Source organism: Aotus nancymaae, unplaced genomic scaffold (assembly GCF_030222135.1).
Source record: "Aotus nancymaae isolate 86718 unplaced genomic scaffold, 86718_ANA_hifiasm-v0.15.2.pri h1tg000011l, whole genome shotgun sequence".
Classification (NCBI taxonomy): domain Eukaryota; kingdom Metazoa; phylum Chordata; class Mammalia; order Primates; family Aotidae; genus Aotus; species Aotus nancymaae.
The window spans coordinates 86,210,859-86,229,484 of record NW_026988422.1 but is presented as its reverse complement, the minus strand read 5'-3'; the positions used below and the strand labels follow the sequence as shown (position 1 = coordinate 86,229,484).

The window sequence follows — 18,626 nt, the reverse complement described above, 5'->3', positions numbered from 1 at the left end:
GAGCCGCAGCACACCACACCATGGCTCCCCAGTGCCACAGGCCAAGAAGGGCATGGGGACGGGGCAGGGAAGGAGAAAGGAGGGAGAGGCAGGAGAAGCTGCCTGGGCAAAGGGCTCCCCATTCAACTAGCTGTTGTGGCATCAAAGGGACAGAGGTGCTGTCCATCGGCAGAGGCTGCTCTGGGAAGGAAGGGGTGACGGGCAGGGGCCGCAGCCTGGGCCACGAGGGCCCCTCTGCCGCAACCTGCACAGGGAACATGGATCTGTGGGTCCAGGCCTTCCCCCAGGGCCCCGGTGAGGCTTGTACTCAGCGGACAGCACCGCCTTCCTGCCTGATGGCTCCTAGAACTGATGTAAATCCTGAACTGGCCGCCTGGCACTGGAGCACGGTGAGCTGAAAATCCCGGCATACGTCGGGGTCACGCAGGCTCCCTCCAGCCCACTGGGGCTCCCATGTCTGGTCCCAAAGTCAGGGCCCCATAGGGCCCCCACGTGCACACCCGTCACTGAACCGCCCAACCCTGCTGGAAAGGCCCTACTCACAGCCTGGCCCCCATATCATCACAGACACACCCCAACTTCCAGCTCTGCAGGCTCCACTGGACTAGGCCTAGAACCAGAAGGTCAGGCTTTCAGGCCTGGCTGCAGCCTGCACATGGCTCAGTGTGGTCACAAGAGCCGGTGCCCTTCACGTGAGCCGGGCCCAGGCCAGCCACCCAGCATGCCTGGCAGCTGGCAGCAGCCCGAGCCACGGTGTCCTGGAGAAACTGCCCGAGGCCGAGGCAAGAGGACAGGGGACGTTGTTCTGTTACAAAGGTGACGGGGAAGCAAACAGGCTTAATTCATGCACAAAGGACTCGGTTGGTTTCTGTAAAACACTAAACAGTTCTGTCCTGCTGGGAGTTTGGTCACTTTTGGTAAAGCAGCAGCACCCCCGAGCACAGTGTGCACACCCCCCTTCACGCTCGCCGCCGGGGCCCTGTGACGCGGGGAAGGCTGTCCACTGCCATGGGGCCACTGGGCCTCAGCTGCAGGGAGACCACGGTCCCCAGCTGGCCCAGGCGGCAAGAGCCAAGCGAGGGTGTGCGGGAGCGGAGGGTGGAGCAGCGCGAGGCCTGCCCGCCGCCGGGAGTGCGGAGTACGTGAGAGGAAGACACACTCAGAAGAGAGCCCCCAATACACCCAAACATGAGGATGAAGTGTGTGACGCGGGCTGCCCCATCCTCAAGGACGCCTGAACTCGAGTTACGTCTGTGGGACCCTCGGGTGGGGGTGTCTGCCTGGGAAGGGTATTGGCGACGTCCCAGCAACACAGGGTTCTGCCTCTGGGGCCACGGCGGGACTTGAATCCAGAGGGGGAGAAGACTGTTTTTACCACACCAAGATGTTGTGTATCCTACATCTAATACTGTACATTTTGTAGAGGGAGGGGAAGTTGCAGGGACGTCCCTGGTGTTAATCCCTGGTCTCAGGAAAACCACCCGAGGCCAGGTAGGGACAGGCCCAGGGGACAGGCCTGAGGTGGGGACGCCTTCGAGGGAAGTTTCTGCAGCTTCTGCAGGAAGTCTCTCCTTTACGAGCAGCGACACTTGACTCCCGTACAGGGCAGAACCAGGGACACTCGTTCCCCCAAAGCAATCCCAGGAGAGCAGGGAAAGGAAAGGCAGATAAGAACAACAGAGCTTTGACCGCAAACAGGTGCGGCGGGCCCCTCACAGGAGCTCAGGGCACAAGGGTGCGACGGAGGGCACTTCCAGCAGGCACTGGGGCGAAGGCACACCCAGGACAGATGGCAGCACCAGAGACAGGTGGGCCACCAGGCACCCACCGAGCTGTCCCCGCGCAGCCACGGGAGAGCCGAGGCAGGCAGTCTGATGCGCGCGGCCCAGCTGGCCAATCGTGGGCGCGGCTTGTGGGCGAGTGGCACAGGTGTGGTGGTTCGCACACATTGGTTTTGCCTAAGAAGCACCCGTCGCGTGTAGCACCCATCAGTGGTAAGAGCACCATGAGGCGTGGTGCATAGCAAAAGGGGTGCAGGGGCGGGCTCCAGGCTTCAATCACAGTTGGACAGAGAGACAGTAAACAGTGAGCTGAGAAAATGCCATCCGGGCAGGCGCAGGCTGGGACAACGGGCCCTGTGGCCACCCTTCCTGCCGGGGTGGGGGTCAGGAGCGCCCGTCGGTCAGCCTGGGCAGGCCCCTGAGCAGTGGGCTCTGGAATGCTCAGAGGGTTCTGCTTCGGGCTGTGGGGCGCCCACGGCCCTGGTGGGGACACGGAGAGGCTCGGCTTCTGTTCCACACCTGCCTCCCTTGGGGTGGGACCAGGCGGCTCGCTCGTGGGGCCTAGAGATTTGGAATCTGTGGTTATTAAGCAGCGGAGGCTCCAGAAGCCGACGGTGGAGGCCGGCCTCCCCTCAGCAGGTGCGGAGGTGTCTGAGGGCCCTTGCAGAGACAAAGATCTAGTGGTGGAGAGAAAAGTCTGGTTAAACTAGCACTTTCTAGAATTATGCTCAACGCAAACCCAGGGTGGAGAAGCAGCATGTCACATCTAAGGCACATGTACCGTACGTCACCAGCTCTACCCACAAGGTTGCTTTCAGAGGCCACCGCCGGCACGCAGCAAGATGACGGGATGGAGAAACGTGCCGCAGCCTCCCCCAGCAGCCCCCTGCCCACCCCTGATGTGGAGACCGAAGGCCGGTGCTGTCAGCAACAGAGAGCTCGTCCAAACACATGGGGCAGAAGCCAGACACCTACAGGATTTTGTTTAGAACTCCAAAGTTCAACGGATGCCCTATTTTAGGGTGAAAACAATTGTAAATCTGAAAATGATGCACAGCATCCATGAGCGAGGCTCCGTTCAGAATTGTGAAGTCGTGTCATTAACTACGACAGATATTGAAGGTTTACATTTCTAACGAGAAATAACAACAGGTTGAATATTCTCTTTCCTATCACAAGTGATAACCAGTGTTTGATATTTTATATTTTCTTCCAAGAAATATCAGTCTATCAATGTTTTAAAATAAAATGTTTGCGGTAACAATTATTTGTAGAACTTTAAATTAAAAAATGATTCTGAATTTAGAGACTTTCAAAAAAAAAGACCTATGTATACTTCAGGGTCTTCTGACAAACAAATTATTAAAACAGAGACCAGATGAGGCCTTAAAAATAGACAATATACTGTATTTGAAACAAGATTGCACTCTTGAATTTTAGAAAGAAGATATCAGAATTGCATTACTATTTCATAAATTCTCCTTTTACTTAACATGCTGACATGTCCAGCTTTGCCCACGTGTGTGTGTGTGTGTGGTGTGTGTGTGTGTGTGTGTTTGGTGTTCAAGTTTAAGGAAGAAAATCATGTTTCTTTTCTTTAGCATATATGTTTTCCACCTTAATTAACTAGATCTTTAAAAATGAAAATGAAAACCTTCTCTGACAGCAATATTTATCTCGTTGAAGGATAAATTATTCTTCAGAGTGAAGTGTGGCTAGTCTATTAGAAAACGTGTTGGGTGTGCTCACGCGTGGCTCCTCCTGCCGGCGCGCGTCCGCCTTCTGCTGCTTCCTCCGTCCCACAAGGTCCTTTTCTGAGCTCGAGGACCTCGGTGAAGACAGACCGGTTCAAATCCCCCAGAGGAGTTGCCTTCTGCTAAATCCACCTCCCCAGCTACTCGTCAGGGATCGGGCAGATCCGAAGTATCCACTATGACTTTAATAAAAATTGTATCATCTTTAATATATGTCCCATTTTCTAGAACAGTTTGGGCCACAAAGACCGGGCAGCCAGAGGCGATGTTCATCTCTCCGGTGGGCTTCTTGAAGCTGCTGCTGTTGGGGTCGGGCTTGAATGCGTCTCCCAGGTGACGCCGAGAGGACCCCTGATCCATCAACATGAGTGTCACTTTCTGCTTAAACGGCCAAGGAAGCAGGGCATCATATTCTCCACGCATGATGACAAAAAACAGCGACAAGTGCGTCCCCTTCCCCATCCCGTCCCCATTCAGGTAGACCCTGGCACACATCTTGTAGCCAAAGTAGCCAGTGTAGAAAGGCTGGCTGTAGAGGGACAGGGTCTTCCCCATGACGGCCTCCTGCTTCCGCCGCTTGTAGTCGCGAATCTTCCAGATGAGCACGCCGTTGTAGCTGGCGGTCTCCAGGACCTGGAAGCGCAGGTCCATGTCGGCCAGGCGGATGTCGTGCACGCTCAGCATCTGGTCGTGCCGGCTCAGCTGGGACTCCAGCAGGCCTGCCACAGGCGAGGAGGGATTTGGCGAGTAAGACAGGTGAACGTCAGAAGGGTTAGAAAAGCAAAGCCACACCAGCACTTTTTATTTTATTTCATACGTTTTTTTTTGAGACAGAGTCTTGCTCTATCGCCCAGGCTGGAGCCATCTTGGCTCACTGCAACCTCTGCCTCCATGGTTCAAGCAATTCTCCTGCCTCAGCCTCCTGAGCAGCTGGGATTACAGGTGCCCATCACCACGCATGGCTAAATTTTGTATTTTTCATAGAGACGGGGTTTCACCATGTTGGCCAGGCTGGTCTCGAACTCCTGACCTCAGGTGATCCGCCTGCCTCAGTCTCTCAAAGTGCTGCAATTACAGGCGTGAACCACCGTACCTGGCCCATTTTTTAATTTTTAAAGAGGCAAGGTCTCGCTCTGTTGCCCAGGCTGGCATTAAAATCCTGAGCTCAAGCAATCCTCCCACCTCAGCCTCCTAAAGCACTGGGACTAAAGGCCACATCACCACGCCCAGTCACACCACTGTCTGAATTAAGCAACAATATAAAAATCACTGTGGCTACCGGGGTGACACCAGCAAAGCTGTGTAGACAGATGCCCTGAGGCCACATCTGTCTTACCTCCCAGGGGAGAGCCCAGGTCCCTGTCCCGCTTCTACCACAGCTCTCATGCCCACAGTTCTGTCTGGTTGGACACTTTACCGGGCACAGCCTGCTGGGAGGGGATGCCCTGGGTGGGTGACCTGCCCGTTTGTCATAGGACACCTCACTGCAGGGTCCAAGACAGCACACTATGTCTCCACCGTGGTGTCCTGAGAAGCCCACTGGTGGGAGCCCTTGGGGGCTGGAGACAGCCGTGTTATCCCCACCCCTCCCTCTGGCCTCAGCGCCCACAGGTGGCCTCTGCTCTCTCGGAGGCGAAGCTGCTCCCTTCTCTTCTCCAACGCCATCCTCTACCTGCTTAATCCAGCCCCACACACGCCATGGTAATCCATGTTCCTTTCTGCCATTAATCCTTTTCATGTAAATATTCACAACACTCTTTCAGGCCCCAAAGCCACAGGCCCACATCTGCTTGTGGATCAGAAACATGATGGCAGAGCGCAGTGGGGCTTCTGCCTCTGCTCAGCCCTTAGGAGTCGGGTATGGGGCATCCTGACCAGCAGGTCCCGACCCTTGCCTGCGGCGTCTGCACTCGGGCCTGTCCTGCGGGGCCCCCCTGCAGCCGGTCTCTCTGGGGAAGCCTCCGAAGCTTCCCGTGGCTGCAGCTGCCCCCACTCCCTACCCCACATCAGGCCTCACTCGGAGGGGACCAGGCTACGTGGGAAACGTTTCTGTCTTTGCCGGGGAACTCTCAGCAGGAAAGGCATCGCAGCTCTGCGTGTTTCCCGTAACTAGAAAGAACGATCCTAAGGCACATGCACCTAATGCAGACTCATCCCACGGCCCGCTGCAGCTCTCGCCTGGGGCCGGATGCACGCTGCAGCCCGGCCCAGCCCGGCCCCCGCCTCACCTGTGTTCCGAGCCACCTGCCCCGCACTCTTGTCCACGCTCTCCAACTCGGTCACGCGGTTCTGGAGGGACTCCACGCTGCTCTTCATGCTGTCTGCTTCCTCCCAGTTCTGCCGGAAGGGCCGGATCTCCTTGTCGAGCTCCTTCAGTTTCTCTGCTTGGCTGTCTATCACTCGCTTCCAAACCAAAGGTGTCAAAAAGCAAAATACAGTTAGGACTCGGAAGATGCTGGGCCACCTCCTATCAAATACAGATGGGCTAGGAGCAGAACAGCCGCAGAGGCCCCCGCACGAGGCCTGCCACCCGTGCTGTGACTCCAGGTGGGCTCTGCGTCGGCCCTCCTGGGCACTCCCTGGGAACAAGTGCCTGTGCTGGCAGGGAGCACTGGAGGTGATGTGAAGCCAGATGGAAGAAGACCACTGGAGGCTCCACTACATCCAGTCTGCTTTGTCAACAGAGAACCATCGGGAAACCTAAGTGACTGGGCAGAGGTCTCCGCTGTCTGGGGCAGGGCTGTGCTTCTGCCCCAGAATGACCCCAGGGTCCCAGGAGAAGACTCCTAATCCTCAGACCCCTCCCATCTGGCTGGTGGCAGGAAACAGCCCCAAGGTGGGTCCCTCAGGACCTGGGTGAAACTCAGTGTGCCAATGTTGCAGAAGCAGGGGTCTTCCCCTACTGGCTCCTCACTCAGGGGTCTTCCCCCGCCAGCTCCACACTTACACTGCCAGTCCCAAGCGAGAGAGGCAGAAACGCAGAAACCCTGCCACGCACACATGTCTGCCAGCAGCCAGGCCTGATTTTATGCTACTTCACTAAACTAATTCAGAAAGCCCTTTCCCCAAAGCACACAGACCGCTCCTATTTGTCACCACCTGGAGGGGTGAGAGCTGTGCTCCGCCCTGGTGGCCTAGTCTGTGTTAAGGGGCTGGGGTGTCCACCTATCAGATGAAGCCAGGGACTTAAAGGGTTTTCACTTTGAAAAAGGATGTGCATTTTGAAATAGAGCTTGTGTGGCTGGAGCTGAATGCTCAACGCAGCTGTGGAATGACTGAGCCGCCTCGCAAGCTGTGGGCGACACCGGGTGCTCATGGGGTGGGCCCCAGGGGCCCTCTGAATTCACTTCTCCTTTTGGAAGTCTATTTTTAAACATCTAGGTTTTAGCACCTTTGCTGGCTGTTATTAAACACGAAGAGACAAACATGACAGGTTTGGGTTACATTTTGGGCATAAAAGCAGTGTTACTCTTCCTATTCTTTTCAAGAAACCTGAGGTTAGTTAACCTCTAAAAAGGAAGGATAATTTTGACTGGGTGCGGTGGCTCACGCCTGTAATCCCAGCACTTTGGGAGGCCGAGGCGGATGGATCACAAGGTCAGGAGATCGAGACCATCCTGCCCAACATGGTGAAACCCTATCTCTACTAAAAATACAAAAAAAATTAGCTGGGCATGGTGGTGCACGCCTGTAGTCCCAGCTACTCGGGAGGCTGAGGCAGGAGAATTGCTTGAACCCAGGAGGTTGAGATTGCAGTGAGCCAAGATCACACCACTGCACCACAGCCTGGGCGACAGTGCGAGATGCCATCTCAAAAAAAAAAAACGTAAAGATAATTTCTCTAAAGAATACCTCTTTCCACATCACTGTCCCTTTATTTTAATCTATTACACATGGTCAGAAGGATATTTAACTAGCTCGCCAAGTCTACTTGCTGGGGGACGATACCAGGGACAACACTGAACATCCAAATCACCCGGCTCCTCTGGTGAGCACCGGGAGCCTCCTGCACTATCACCTGGCTCCTCTGGTGAGCGCCGCGAGCCTCTTGCACCATCACCCGGCTCCTCTGGTGAGCGCCGCGAGCCTCTTGCACCATCACCCGGCTCCTCTAGTGAGCGCTGGGAGCCTCCTGCACTATCACCCGGCTCCTCTGGTGAGCGCCGGGAGCCTCTTGCACCATCACCCGGCTCCTCTGGTGAGCGCCGCGAGCCTCTTGCACCATCACCCGGCTCCTCTAGTGAGCGCTGGGAGCCTCTTGCACCTCTGCCTTCCGATACCATGCACTGAGCTGGCGTGGGTGATCGGGAGATGCAGGGGAAAGTTAATGAAAACCTGATCCACAGAGGTCTGAGAGATGCCCTTCGTAACTTAGCAAATCCCGAAATGAAGCATGAGTCACAGACAGGGTGGTCCAGGACAAGCGGCGCCTCACGCTGAGCTTCAGGCCCTTGAGGTTAAGAGGGGGACGGCACTGAGCCACTCCTCCCCGGGATGGTACCACACAAGGCCACACAAGGGAGCACCTGAACTCGAGCACAGAACAGGGAGTCTCCAGCGAGGACTCCCCAGCACAGCAGGGGCCCCGAGTCGAAAACATGCAACACAGGTGCACTGCATGCCCAGACCAGGCACGACTAAACAGAAGGCGTTACCACGAGCAGCCAGGGAACACAGGCTATTTTTAAAACAGGCCCTTCATCTGTATCAATGGCACCGTTTCAAAGCAGAATGCAGAGCCAACATCAAGGGTTCTCTAAAACGCAGTAAACGTGATTTCATCCTTGAAGAGCGGTCTATACTCAGTCACTGCAGTTTCTATAAAAATAAACCTCAAGTGCAGGTGTGGAATTCTACAGAGAAATGACTCTGACACAGAGCTGAAGAGCGCAGAGTGTACTCCACGTCAACCATCCAGATCAGAAGGTTTGCCTTCAGGGAGCGTCAGCATGTGAGCCTCACGCAGCTGTGTGCCAGGGCTGCACCCGCATCAGCTGCTGCGATGCCCCACGTTCAGGCCCCCGGGATCGTGGCACACAAGCCTGGCACTGTGAGAAGCCCGGCAGTGCTGGTAGCCTGAGTGAGGGCCGCGTGCACGGATGTCCCTGCCTTCTGTCCTAGCACGTGCTGCTCGCGTGTGCCCTGCAGACCCCCTGACTGCAAGAAGCACCAGCTCGTCTAGTCCACTGACACCATAAGCCTGGGTCACGCTCGCACTTAGGCTGTCTTCTTTTTTTTGACAGAGTTGCACTCTGTTGCCCAGGCTGGAGTGCAGTGGCGCAATCTTTGCTCACTGCAACCTCCACCTTCCAGGTTTAAGCAATTCTCCTGCTTCAGCCTCCCAAGTAGCTGGGATTATAGGCGCCCACCACCACACCTGGCTAATTTTTGTATTTTTAGTAGAGATGGGGTTTCACCATCTTGGTCAGGGTGGTCTCGAACGACTGACCTCGTGATCCACCCACCTTGGCCTCCCAGAATGCTGGAATTATGGGTGTGAGCCACTGTGTCTGGCCTAGGCTCTCTTCTTAATGAAGAAAAACAGGATCCTTAAGTAAAATATTAAGAACTCATCCTTCCTGGTCAAGCAAAAGAAAACACACTCTTGAATTCCACTCCTTGGCCCCCTGGCCTGCATCCCCACCACAGCCAGGCCATCGGGCCTTCTGCACTCCTACACCCACCGTCACCAGGACTTTAGGGCCTACTGGAGAATCAGACAAGGAAGAAGAAGACCCCAAGTGACATGTGCCCTCATCACTTAGGTGGTCCATAAACATGGCTGGAGGAATGCCTGGGGCTGGCCAGGAAAGGAAGCAGGAGAACAATGGTTCGTGAGTCACAGACATCTGAGCAGGAGCATGGAGCCTCTAAAGGAGCAGTGAGCCGGTCCACTTTAGCACGGGGAGTGGGGCAAAGCTGGGAAGGTGACTGGTGGCCAGTCACAGAGGTTTTCAGGGCTGCAGTACAGATTCTGCGATAAGCCCCTCCTGGGTCAACCTGAAGGGCTCTGAGGATGAAACAGTGAGGTGCACAGCTGGGTGGGGCTGCCGTTCAAGAGAGTGGGTGGGGCCTGCAGCAGCAGAGGGATGGCTCCCACATGGCCAGTGCCTCCAAGCATCTGATGGCTTTCAATCAGCATTTCCTGAGAATGGACAGTGCAGGATCCTCCTGGCCAACGACCATCAACCCCACAGTGGTTCCAAAGGTAAACTGAATTTCTCCTTTCAAAAAAACCACACGTTTGGAAGGGGTGACACTAAGAGGAGTTTTACACCTGTCAGGCAGGGCCTTATCCCTGCACTCGAGGGAATCAGGTCGAGTCCCTTCCCCAAACACAAACTGCTCTCTGTCGCACCCCAGCCTCCCGTGGGGAAGAGGCCGGCACCGCCATCACCTCCTACTCGTCTGCTCGTCACGGGTCAGGGGACACTGACTGCTGCTGTCACCCCTCCATCCTCTCTTCTCTGGACTTGGCAACTTGGTTTCCCCCTTTCTTTCTGATTTATGCTTCACTGGTTTGTTCAATCACAAAAGTGTCAAAGTAGAAATCACCGTAGAGTGATGAAACTCAACTAAAAAAGAAAATAAATGAGAATGCCTCTGACTGGAAGGGGGAGACTGAAGGGATGAACGCAGAGGAAATCTCTGAGGTTGGGGATGGTACGTCTAGACATCACTGCATATATTCTAGCTTTTTGTTATAAATGAATCCAGTACTTGTTCATTCTTCCTTCCGTTGTGGACATTTTAGGAAGTGATTTCCCCGGCCTTTCCAGTGTCTCTGAGCCCCAGGTCAAACCCGGCAGCGATCTTGTGAACACCCAGAGCTGCTTGCCAGGCAGCGCAGGTGTGGGCGGGCCACAGGTGGCCAGGGCCCTGCAGCAGCGGGCTGACCAGTCACCTTGGCCAGTCTGATGACTGACACACTACTGGTGGGCCTCAGCAAAATGCCAGGGGCTTCCAGCGGGAGGCTTGGTGTTTTAAGAGATGTACGTTTTTTGGCTTGATTTAGTGCTAGTGACTTGTGCCTTTGCTAATACCATCTAAAGTTTTGTGTTTTCTCCTTTTCTCTCTGGGTAACTACAAAGTATAATACAAATGAAATTAATTTAATAAATTCCTGTGCAATTCAAGTCATTATGACTCATCTCCAATGTCAAAAATTGGAGAAAAGGCATTCTCAAAGATGCCATGACTCTGCACTATTAGTATTTTCTGTTCCAAATAATCTAGGGACACACCATAAGTACAGGCACTTCAGTGACATGAGTGATTCTTCCACGTGTGTGTGACACACATGGGAATTACTATCACAAAAGGACACGAGTGAATGTGCAGACAGCATCTAAAACAATAATCTATTAACTAACAAGTACCCCATAGACAGCTGTGATGACAGAAGACAGGAGGAGCAACATTTCATCAGTCCCAGGTATATAATCGCCTCTATTCAGGGTGGCAAGGGTTCACTGGTTTGTTCTTCAGGAGGTGTGTGTGGATTTCCGCGGTGAAACCCACCGAGATGAGTGCGTGTCACTGGAGAGCTCACAGCCGGGTAGCGGGGCTGCACAGGCCTCACTGCAGGAAGTGAGACTGCACACAGCAACTACTCATGGACAGTAGGAAATCTTAAATAATAATAAAAACAGCTCATTTTAAAAACACAGGCTTCACGTCTTACTTCTCCAACAGTAGACCAAAGGCATGGAAGAGGGGTGGAGGCTTGCTCTCCAGAGAAAAGGCAGTGAGAAAACACCCACCTGCAGCTTCCCAGGCCGGGCCCGTGCTAGCCCCACTGCCTTTTCCGAGGCTTCACTGAGGCCAGGGAAATCAGCTGGCTTTCTGCTTGCAAAGGTCAAGGACTCAGCTCAAGCAGTTCGCTGAGAAAGACCTAATGGGGAACACAGGCAAGCTCCTCTACCCTTTGATCTGGCCAAAGTCCTAAGATTCTTACCTGTAAATGAAGGATTTTGGATTCATTATTTCGAAGCATTTCCTTTTGTCTCTCAATTTCAATTTCAAAGCTACATATCTGATTGTGCAAACTTTGTATGCTCTTGTTTTTTTCTACACTTTCATTCTGCAGCAAGGAAACCTAAAAAAGAAATTCTTTAATTAATGTAAGCAAAAGTGGTTTTCATATTAATTAACAACCATGATAATAACACCAATTAAATTTTCACAATATAGGCCTTCCGTTAGCTTACTGACAGAGTTTCAGAAGGAAAAAAATCCCTTCACACAGAAAATGGTAGTCCTGGTACTTTTCCTTCTTTCTTCTTTTCCCCCTCTAGAGACAGGGTCTTGCTCTGTCCCCAGGCTGGCGTACAGTGGTGCAATCACAGCTGACTGCAGCCTTGACCTCCTGGACCCAAGTGATCCTCCCACTTCAGCCTCTTGAGCAGCTAGGCCCACAGGTGCATGCCACCACCGTGTCTGGTTAGGTTTTTTTTAAAAAAATTTTTTGTAGAGATGGGGTCTTGCTATGTTGCCCAAGCTGGTCTCAAACTCCGGGCCAAAAGTGATCCTCCTACCTCAGCCTCTCAAAGGGTTGGGATTAGAGGCGTAAGCCACCACACCCAGTCCTAATTTAATAAAGAAACCTATAAAGTGTTTCTCAGAATCTCTTCCAGTAATTAGGGTGAGGCAAAGTGCAGCAGCTGATTGAATATCAGAATAAATGAGATGCTTTTTCAAGTTTTTGCTAAAAACTAAATCAATCTTTTACCAGAGTATTTTTCAATTGTAGACCAGGAAACATAGTCAGAAAGAGACGCTTATCTGTCACCCACTGATACCACCGAGTGTGTGTGCGTCCCTGAAAACAGCTATCACAAAGCAATACTTGCCCTAATTACTTACGATGCACACTGATATTTTTTCTTTTATTCCGTTTCATTTAAGAAAATACTCGTCCCTGGAGAACGTTACGCTGAGCGAAATAAGCCAAGCACAGAAAGGCAAACACTATGTGCTCTCCTTTAGACTCGGGATCTAAAAAAGTCAAGCTCACAGGAGGAGGGAACAGTGGTTACCGGGGCTGGCGGAGCTGGGGGATGGGGGTGGGCTTGTGGAGCTGCTGGGCAAAGGGCACAGAGCCTCAGCTGGACAGAAGGAAGGACGTTTTCAGCCACCAAACAGCATGGTGACTGTGATTCATGTTAACATGTGTTTCAAGACTGCTTGGGGAGCAGATTTTAAACCAAGTGAGGTGATGGATATGTTAATTAGCTCTATTTAATTATTCTGCAGTGTGTGTGTGTGTATATATGTATAAAAAATCAAAACATTACACTGTACCCCGTAAATATATGCAATTATTCTTTGTCAATTTAAAAAATGCTGGTCACAACTTACTAAGTTATTTCACATCTACCCAGGGACCACACCCTGCAGCTTGAACAGCTCTGCCAACATAATGAGAGAGCGTGAGGAGAATACAAAAAATTAGACGGGTGCTGCATCCTTGGGACCAGCCCTGTTCACCCTCAACATGGAGAGGCAGAGCTGACACCTGAGGATATCCTTCCACGGGAGCACAGAGGAGCCCCTGCAATCCACGCTACCCAAAGGGAGGGCCTGCTGGGTGAGCAATTCCCACCTCAACTTTGACCTTTCTGAAATCTCTTTCTGAAAAATAATTAGCTCCCAAAGAAAAATTAACACCTGGTCTCAAAGATGAAAAGTTCAAGGGTAACACCTACGAGGCCTTCTTCCTCACAAAACTTTTACAAAGGGCATCTTGACCTCCCATCTACTCTCTGTCTACCTGTTGGGGTGGCGGTCTCCACCCCAGAAGACCCTAAGCTCTGTGCCAGATACAATGTGTGCCTCTCCAATGATGTGCACACTAAAACCACCAACGCCTGGAGACCAATGGTCACAGAGGTGAGGGCCCGAGGGCATCTTGGCACAAAACCAGGTGTGATCAAGAGCTGACTCCTGATGCTGTCCATCTAAAGGATAACCACCTTTAGGTCATATTTGGCACAGTTGGCCAAGTCAAGAGACACCTTTTGAAGCAATCACTATCGTATTTTTTTTTTTTTAAGACGGGGTTTCACCATGTTGGTCAGGCTGGTCTTGAACTCCCGACCTCAGGTGATTCGCCCGCCTTGGCCTCCAAAGTGCTTGGATTACAGGTGTGAGCCATCAGGCCCGGCCCACTGTCGTATTTGAAAACAAATATGTATTTACTAAGGAATATAAAACTTGCAACGTCTCATGGGCAAAATATAACTTCACTTTCCTAGGATTTTACTCAGCAGAAATCAGCTTTCCTTCCTTCCTTGCCTCATCCGTCCACAAACTCCTACAAGTGATCAACCTGCAGAATGCGGAGCAGGCCACAGTAGCATCGCATGGTGTCTGTGTCCCTCTGAAAGTAACAATTCACTCATTTCCATCTGTCAAAGACGGGACACAATTCGCAGACTCTTTATTCTCATATCCCTGCAAAAAGATGACATGGATGCCAACTCTTTTGACAAAAATTTCAGTAATGTCTCCAAAACACTGTCAATAGGCCAGGTGTGGTGGCTCACACCGGTAGTCCCAGCTCTTTGGGATGCTGAGGCGGGAGGATCACTTGAGCCCAAAGAATTGAAGACCAGCCTGGACAACATGGCGAAACCCCATCTCTACAAAAAACACAAAAATTAGCCAGGCGTGGTGCAAACACCTACAGTCCCAGCTACTGGGGAGGCTGGGTGGGAGGATCACTTGAGCCTGGGAGGTCGAGGCTGTAGTGAGCCTCGATTGCGCCACTGCCCTCCAACGAATGAAGCAGTTGAGTGTGAGCGATGAATACACATCATGCCACACTAACTCAATTTCTTTCATTTTAGGACTTCCCTTATTTAAACTACTTATTTATTTTAATCAAAGAACCCAACTTCTGGGTCCCGCAGCTCACTGCTTCCACTCTTCTAGTAGGGAGACGCTGAATGCACAGCAAAGTCCACCTGGCAGGTGCGTTTCCAAGGGGCCGGCAGAACACCCGTCCAGGAGGTCCGAGACTCTGCGCTGAGAACATCCTTGACTCCAGCCCACCCTGGTGGGGGTGCTCTACATTTCCCCTCCACGTAAGCTTTCTTAAAATAGAAAATGGGTGTTTCTAAGTCCAGATTTTACAAAACAGTTTTTCTTTAGTTTGACTATGAATGTAAGAATCAGTCTTTTTTTTTGAGATGGAGTCTCGCTCTGTCACCAGGCTGGAGTGTGGTGGTGTGATCTCAGCTCACTGCAACCTCCGCCTCCTGGGTTCAAGCGATTTTCCTGCCTCAGCTTCTCAAGTAGCTGGGATTACAGGCACGAGCCACTGTGCCCGGCTAGATCAGTCTTTTTGAACCAGCTCAAACATTCTATTTTCTATGACAGATGAACGAAATGACCTAAGAAATTCCAACTGAATGATTCTATAGTAAGAAATAAATTCCCATTTTAAGCAAACATAAATCTCTCTGCTCTTTGTCCAGCCTTTGCTTTTGGACCTAGTGAAGGGCCCCGTGCACCTTCTTGTGAGCACAACGAGCACGTGCAGAGCACATGCACAGCTGAGGTTCAGCTGGACCAACATCAGGGCAGGGGCTCTGCTCTGATGGACAGAGTCCGGGACAGACCAGTCCTTTGGCAACGTCCAAGAGGGCAGCGCACAGCTGCGCATCCTGCGCGCTTGGGGCTTCCACTGTGACTTGGCTGGAGACAGCTTAAACACGTGAGGCATTCACAGAGTGAGAAACCACTGCACTGTGTGTGGGCGGGCTGCTCTCCTGGGGTTTCCAATGATGCAAACCATTCACTTTCAGTGGGAAAAAAGCACAGAACGGAAAGGAAGGAGCTGAATCCCCACAGGGACTGGGCCCCGGAAGGCTGCCCGGTGACAGCACAGTCCACGGCCATCCTCCTGGATAACCATGAGCTGCGGACCTGCTCAACTACTGTGTAACTAACACAGCGGTAACAAAGTCCATTCTTAAAATAAAAGGAAGAACCTTCTAAGTGAGAAACATAGCATCTATGAGAGATAAGAGGCCTTGTGATCTATAATTTTAAAAAGACAGAAATAAAAGTCCAGCTTCAAAAAGAGGGAAAAAAAGATTCTTAGGTAAATCGCCATTGAACTCAGAGCAAATTCTCCACGCTCACGGGAAGATCACCAGGATTCTGTGAATACGAGCTCTGCCTCACTGCTGCTCAGCACTGTCCTGCTGTGTGTGTGCATGTGCATGGGACGCCAATCCTTCCACTGCTTCTCAACCTCAGCTCCAGCATTCAAGTGAAAAACAAGCAGCCAGGCACAGTGGCTCATGCCTGTAATCCTAGCAGTTTGGGAGGCCGAGGTGGGAGGATCATGAGGTCAGGCATTTGAGACCAGCCTGGCCAACATGGCGAAACCCCTTCTCTACTAAAAATATAAAAATTAGCCGGGCGTGGTGGTAGGCACCTGTAGTCCCAGCTATTTGGGAGGCTGAGGCAGGAGAATCGCTTGAACCTGGGAGGTGGAGGTTGTGGTGAGCCGAGATCGTGCCACTGCACTCCAGCCTGGGCAACAGGAGCAAAACTCTGTCTCAAAAAAAAAAAAAAAAGAAGAGCAGCATGGGAAAGTGAGTCTTTTTCAGACGTGGTCCCGTCTATGTGAAGAGTCAACCAAGTTTCACAAAGTGCCAAATGACAAAATCAATCATAGCAAATGTTTGTCTCTTGTAAAAGACACAGACCTGTAACGCATTTAGAGTGGTAGCCACCCAGGTCAGGGCTGGCGAATTTATCCTGTAAAGAGCCAAGTAGTCTGTATCTCGATCTGTACGGTCCACACGCTCTCTCCACTCTGCTGCTGTCGAGCAAAGGAAGCCTCAGGCAACGCGGAGTGAGCGAGGATGGCTGTGCACCAATACAACTTTGTTTACAAAAAAACCAGTGGGGTGGGGACTGGGCACCTGATCATCTCTGTGCTGGATTGAAGCTAAAACAACCACAATGTGATTGACATTAAAAAAAGCACTTCACACTTGCTTGGCAATTAATAAACAAAGAACAAAAATGAAACAGCTTCATTTAGAAGCTCAAGATCACACAGGGAACATTTTTTTTGACAGTCTCTTGGTATGGTTTCTTTTATCCAAAACCCATTACTAACTATAAAGAAGTTTTGTCTTTAAACAATCTGAAGAGGTGACACAAATCCCACCGCGCAGGAAAGCGCGCAGCCCACCTTCTTCTCGAGCGAGTTGCTCCACTCCTTCAGCAGGTTGACGTGCTGCACGGCGGAGCTGGCCTCGTGGGCCTTGATCTGCTGGTTTGTCCCCTGTGAGAGCAAAGATATGAGGCATTCAGTGAACCTCACTGCATTTCAAAGGGCAGAAAGGCTAACATATGATCCTAAAAGCAGCACTAGACACAAAGAGGGGAGACCTATTTGCGCCAAGTTAACAGGGAACCTCTGTGCCTAAGGAGGGCTGTGCTGAGGGCCACCTGGCCACTGCATGCAGGTAAGGAGGCCACCAGGAGTGGCAGAGCCAGCACCCTACAATGCCACAGCGAGCATCTCAGGGTTATCTCCCCATCCCTCCAGCTCATCTCAAGTGGCTTTTCATCAAGGGTTGACACTTGTAATACCAAGAAATTAAATTTTAAACTCATTCTTGATCTATTACAAACTACTTTTCTCATTAAAATATAGTATAAGTGGAAAATGTTTAGATAACCGTAGTTGTAGCTAGGTACTGCCACAACAGTCTAGTAAACATGTAAGCAAAGTAGGATTCGAAATAATTTACTGAAGTATTAATTTACTGGTTCAAATACACTGTATCCAAAGATGTATTGCTCCTCACCTTTCTAGTATACTTAGAAAAGTTACATACAAAACAAATACAATCTACAGAGTACATAAGATGTAGACCATTGTAGAGTCAGGAATAAGCACATGAAATTGTACTTCATATATTTAAGGAAATAATTTGTATGAAAATATAATTTGTTTTGCTATTAGAAAATTAAGAAGCCACAGAAAGCATTTTAATGATCTCCAAAACATATACTCTGTACATAGAATATTTATATATATATGTTGATATAAGTGTTGCGATATATAAACATATATATACACATACACAGAGAGAATGAATGATACTACGTACGACAGAACAGGGGAGGCTCAGTCTTGCTAGAGACTCAAGCAAAGGAAGGCACAGTCATTCTTACTCTTTGGCTGTTCTCTTCCTCAGAAAATACTATGATGCCAATCTCTCTGTACTGACTTCATAATAATGTATTGGTGCTACATAAAATATAAAATACTTAGTTTTAAGATTAAGATACATATATTTAAATGAAAACTCGGTTCCAATTCACTAGCAATCTCAGCTGTGTTAAAAAATAAACAACAACAAAACACCAGATGCAGATTTCTCACACTACATGTGTGGCAGCAACAGAGACGCTCTCCCCGCACTGTTCTCTGGGAGGTGTGCTCTCTAGGAGCTGTGCTCCGTTTTGCGTCTGTCCCCAGCTGAGGGTGAGAGTCAGCACAGACATGTACATCAAATGCATTTATGGATACACACGTGTGTGATCCTTACGGCTGTGTACTGACACACACGCTGTTGAAACTATGCTCAGTTTCATAATCGCTTCTATTCGGATAACAGCTAAAATTTCTATAACCATCTATCTGAAAACCCCACCAAATGTCGGGCCTATCTGTCACATTACTAGCTGGTTTTGGATGCAGTTCTTCTCTGAATGTATTAGCTTCCACCTAAGCACAATGTCCACCTCAAGTCTCAAAGCACCACCAACTGGAAAGCGAGCATCCCGCCTGCTGCACGTGGCTCTTGCCACCCATGCAACAGGGTGTTTCAGTTTCATGACAAGGAATAAGGAGTCCAGAGCTTGCATGTTAAAAATGTTAATATAATAACTTTCTCTCATGGCAGAATGTCAGTGACTGGGAAGGACAAATGTCGGATACTGACCTGAAAAACGCAGCCATAGCGCTTAAAACTACAGGTGCTGGGGGCATTGACACACTCTGACAAGTGTGCACTCAACTGCAACGGGAAAGAGACGTGAGTTGTGGCACAAA

The 18,626-nt window shown here is 50.8% G+C and overlaps 1 protein-coding gene across 7 annotated transcripts in view; it reads right to left on the bottom strand.

Moving 5' to 3' along the window:
• Positions 1-3,160: 3,160 nt before the first annotated feature.
• TRAF3 (TNF receptor associated factor 3) overlaps positions 3,161-18,626 on the bottom strand; it is a 125,615-nt gene continuing 110,149 nt past the window's right edge. For 6 of the 7 annotated variants that reach the window (XM_064375239.1, XM_064375236.1, XM_064375235.1 and 3 more), the window contains 5 exons: positions 18,517-18,591; positions 16,752-16,844; positions 11,493-11,633; positions 5,764-5,938; positions 3,161-4,254 (listed from right to left, as the gene is read on the bottom strand). In XM_064375239.1, the coding sequence (XP_064231309.1) occupies positions 3,683-4,254; positions 5,764-5,938; positions 11,493-11,633; positions 16,752-16,844; positions 18,517-18,591 (1,056 nt within the window). In that variant the 3' untranslated portion in view covers positions 3,161-3,682. The remainder of the gene's footprint in view (positions 4,255-5,763; positions 5,939-11,492; positions 11,634-16,751; positions 16,845-18,516; positions 18,592-18,626) is intronic. The other variant, XM_012471204.3, reaches the window with a different exon arrangement.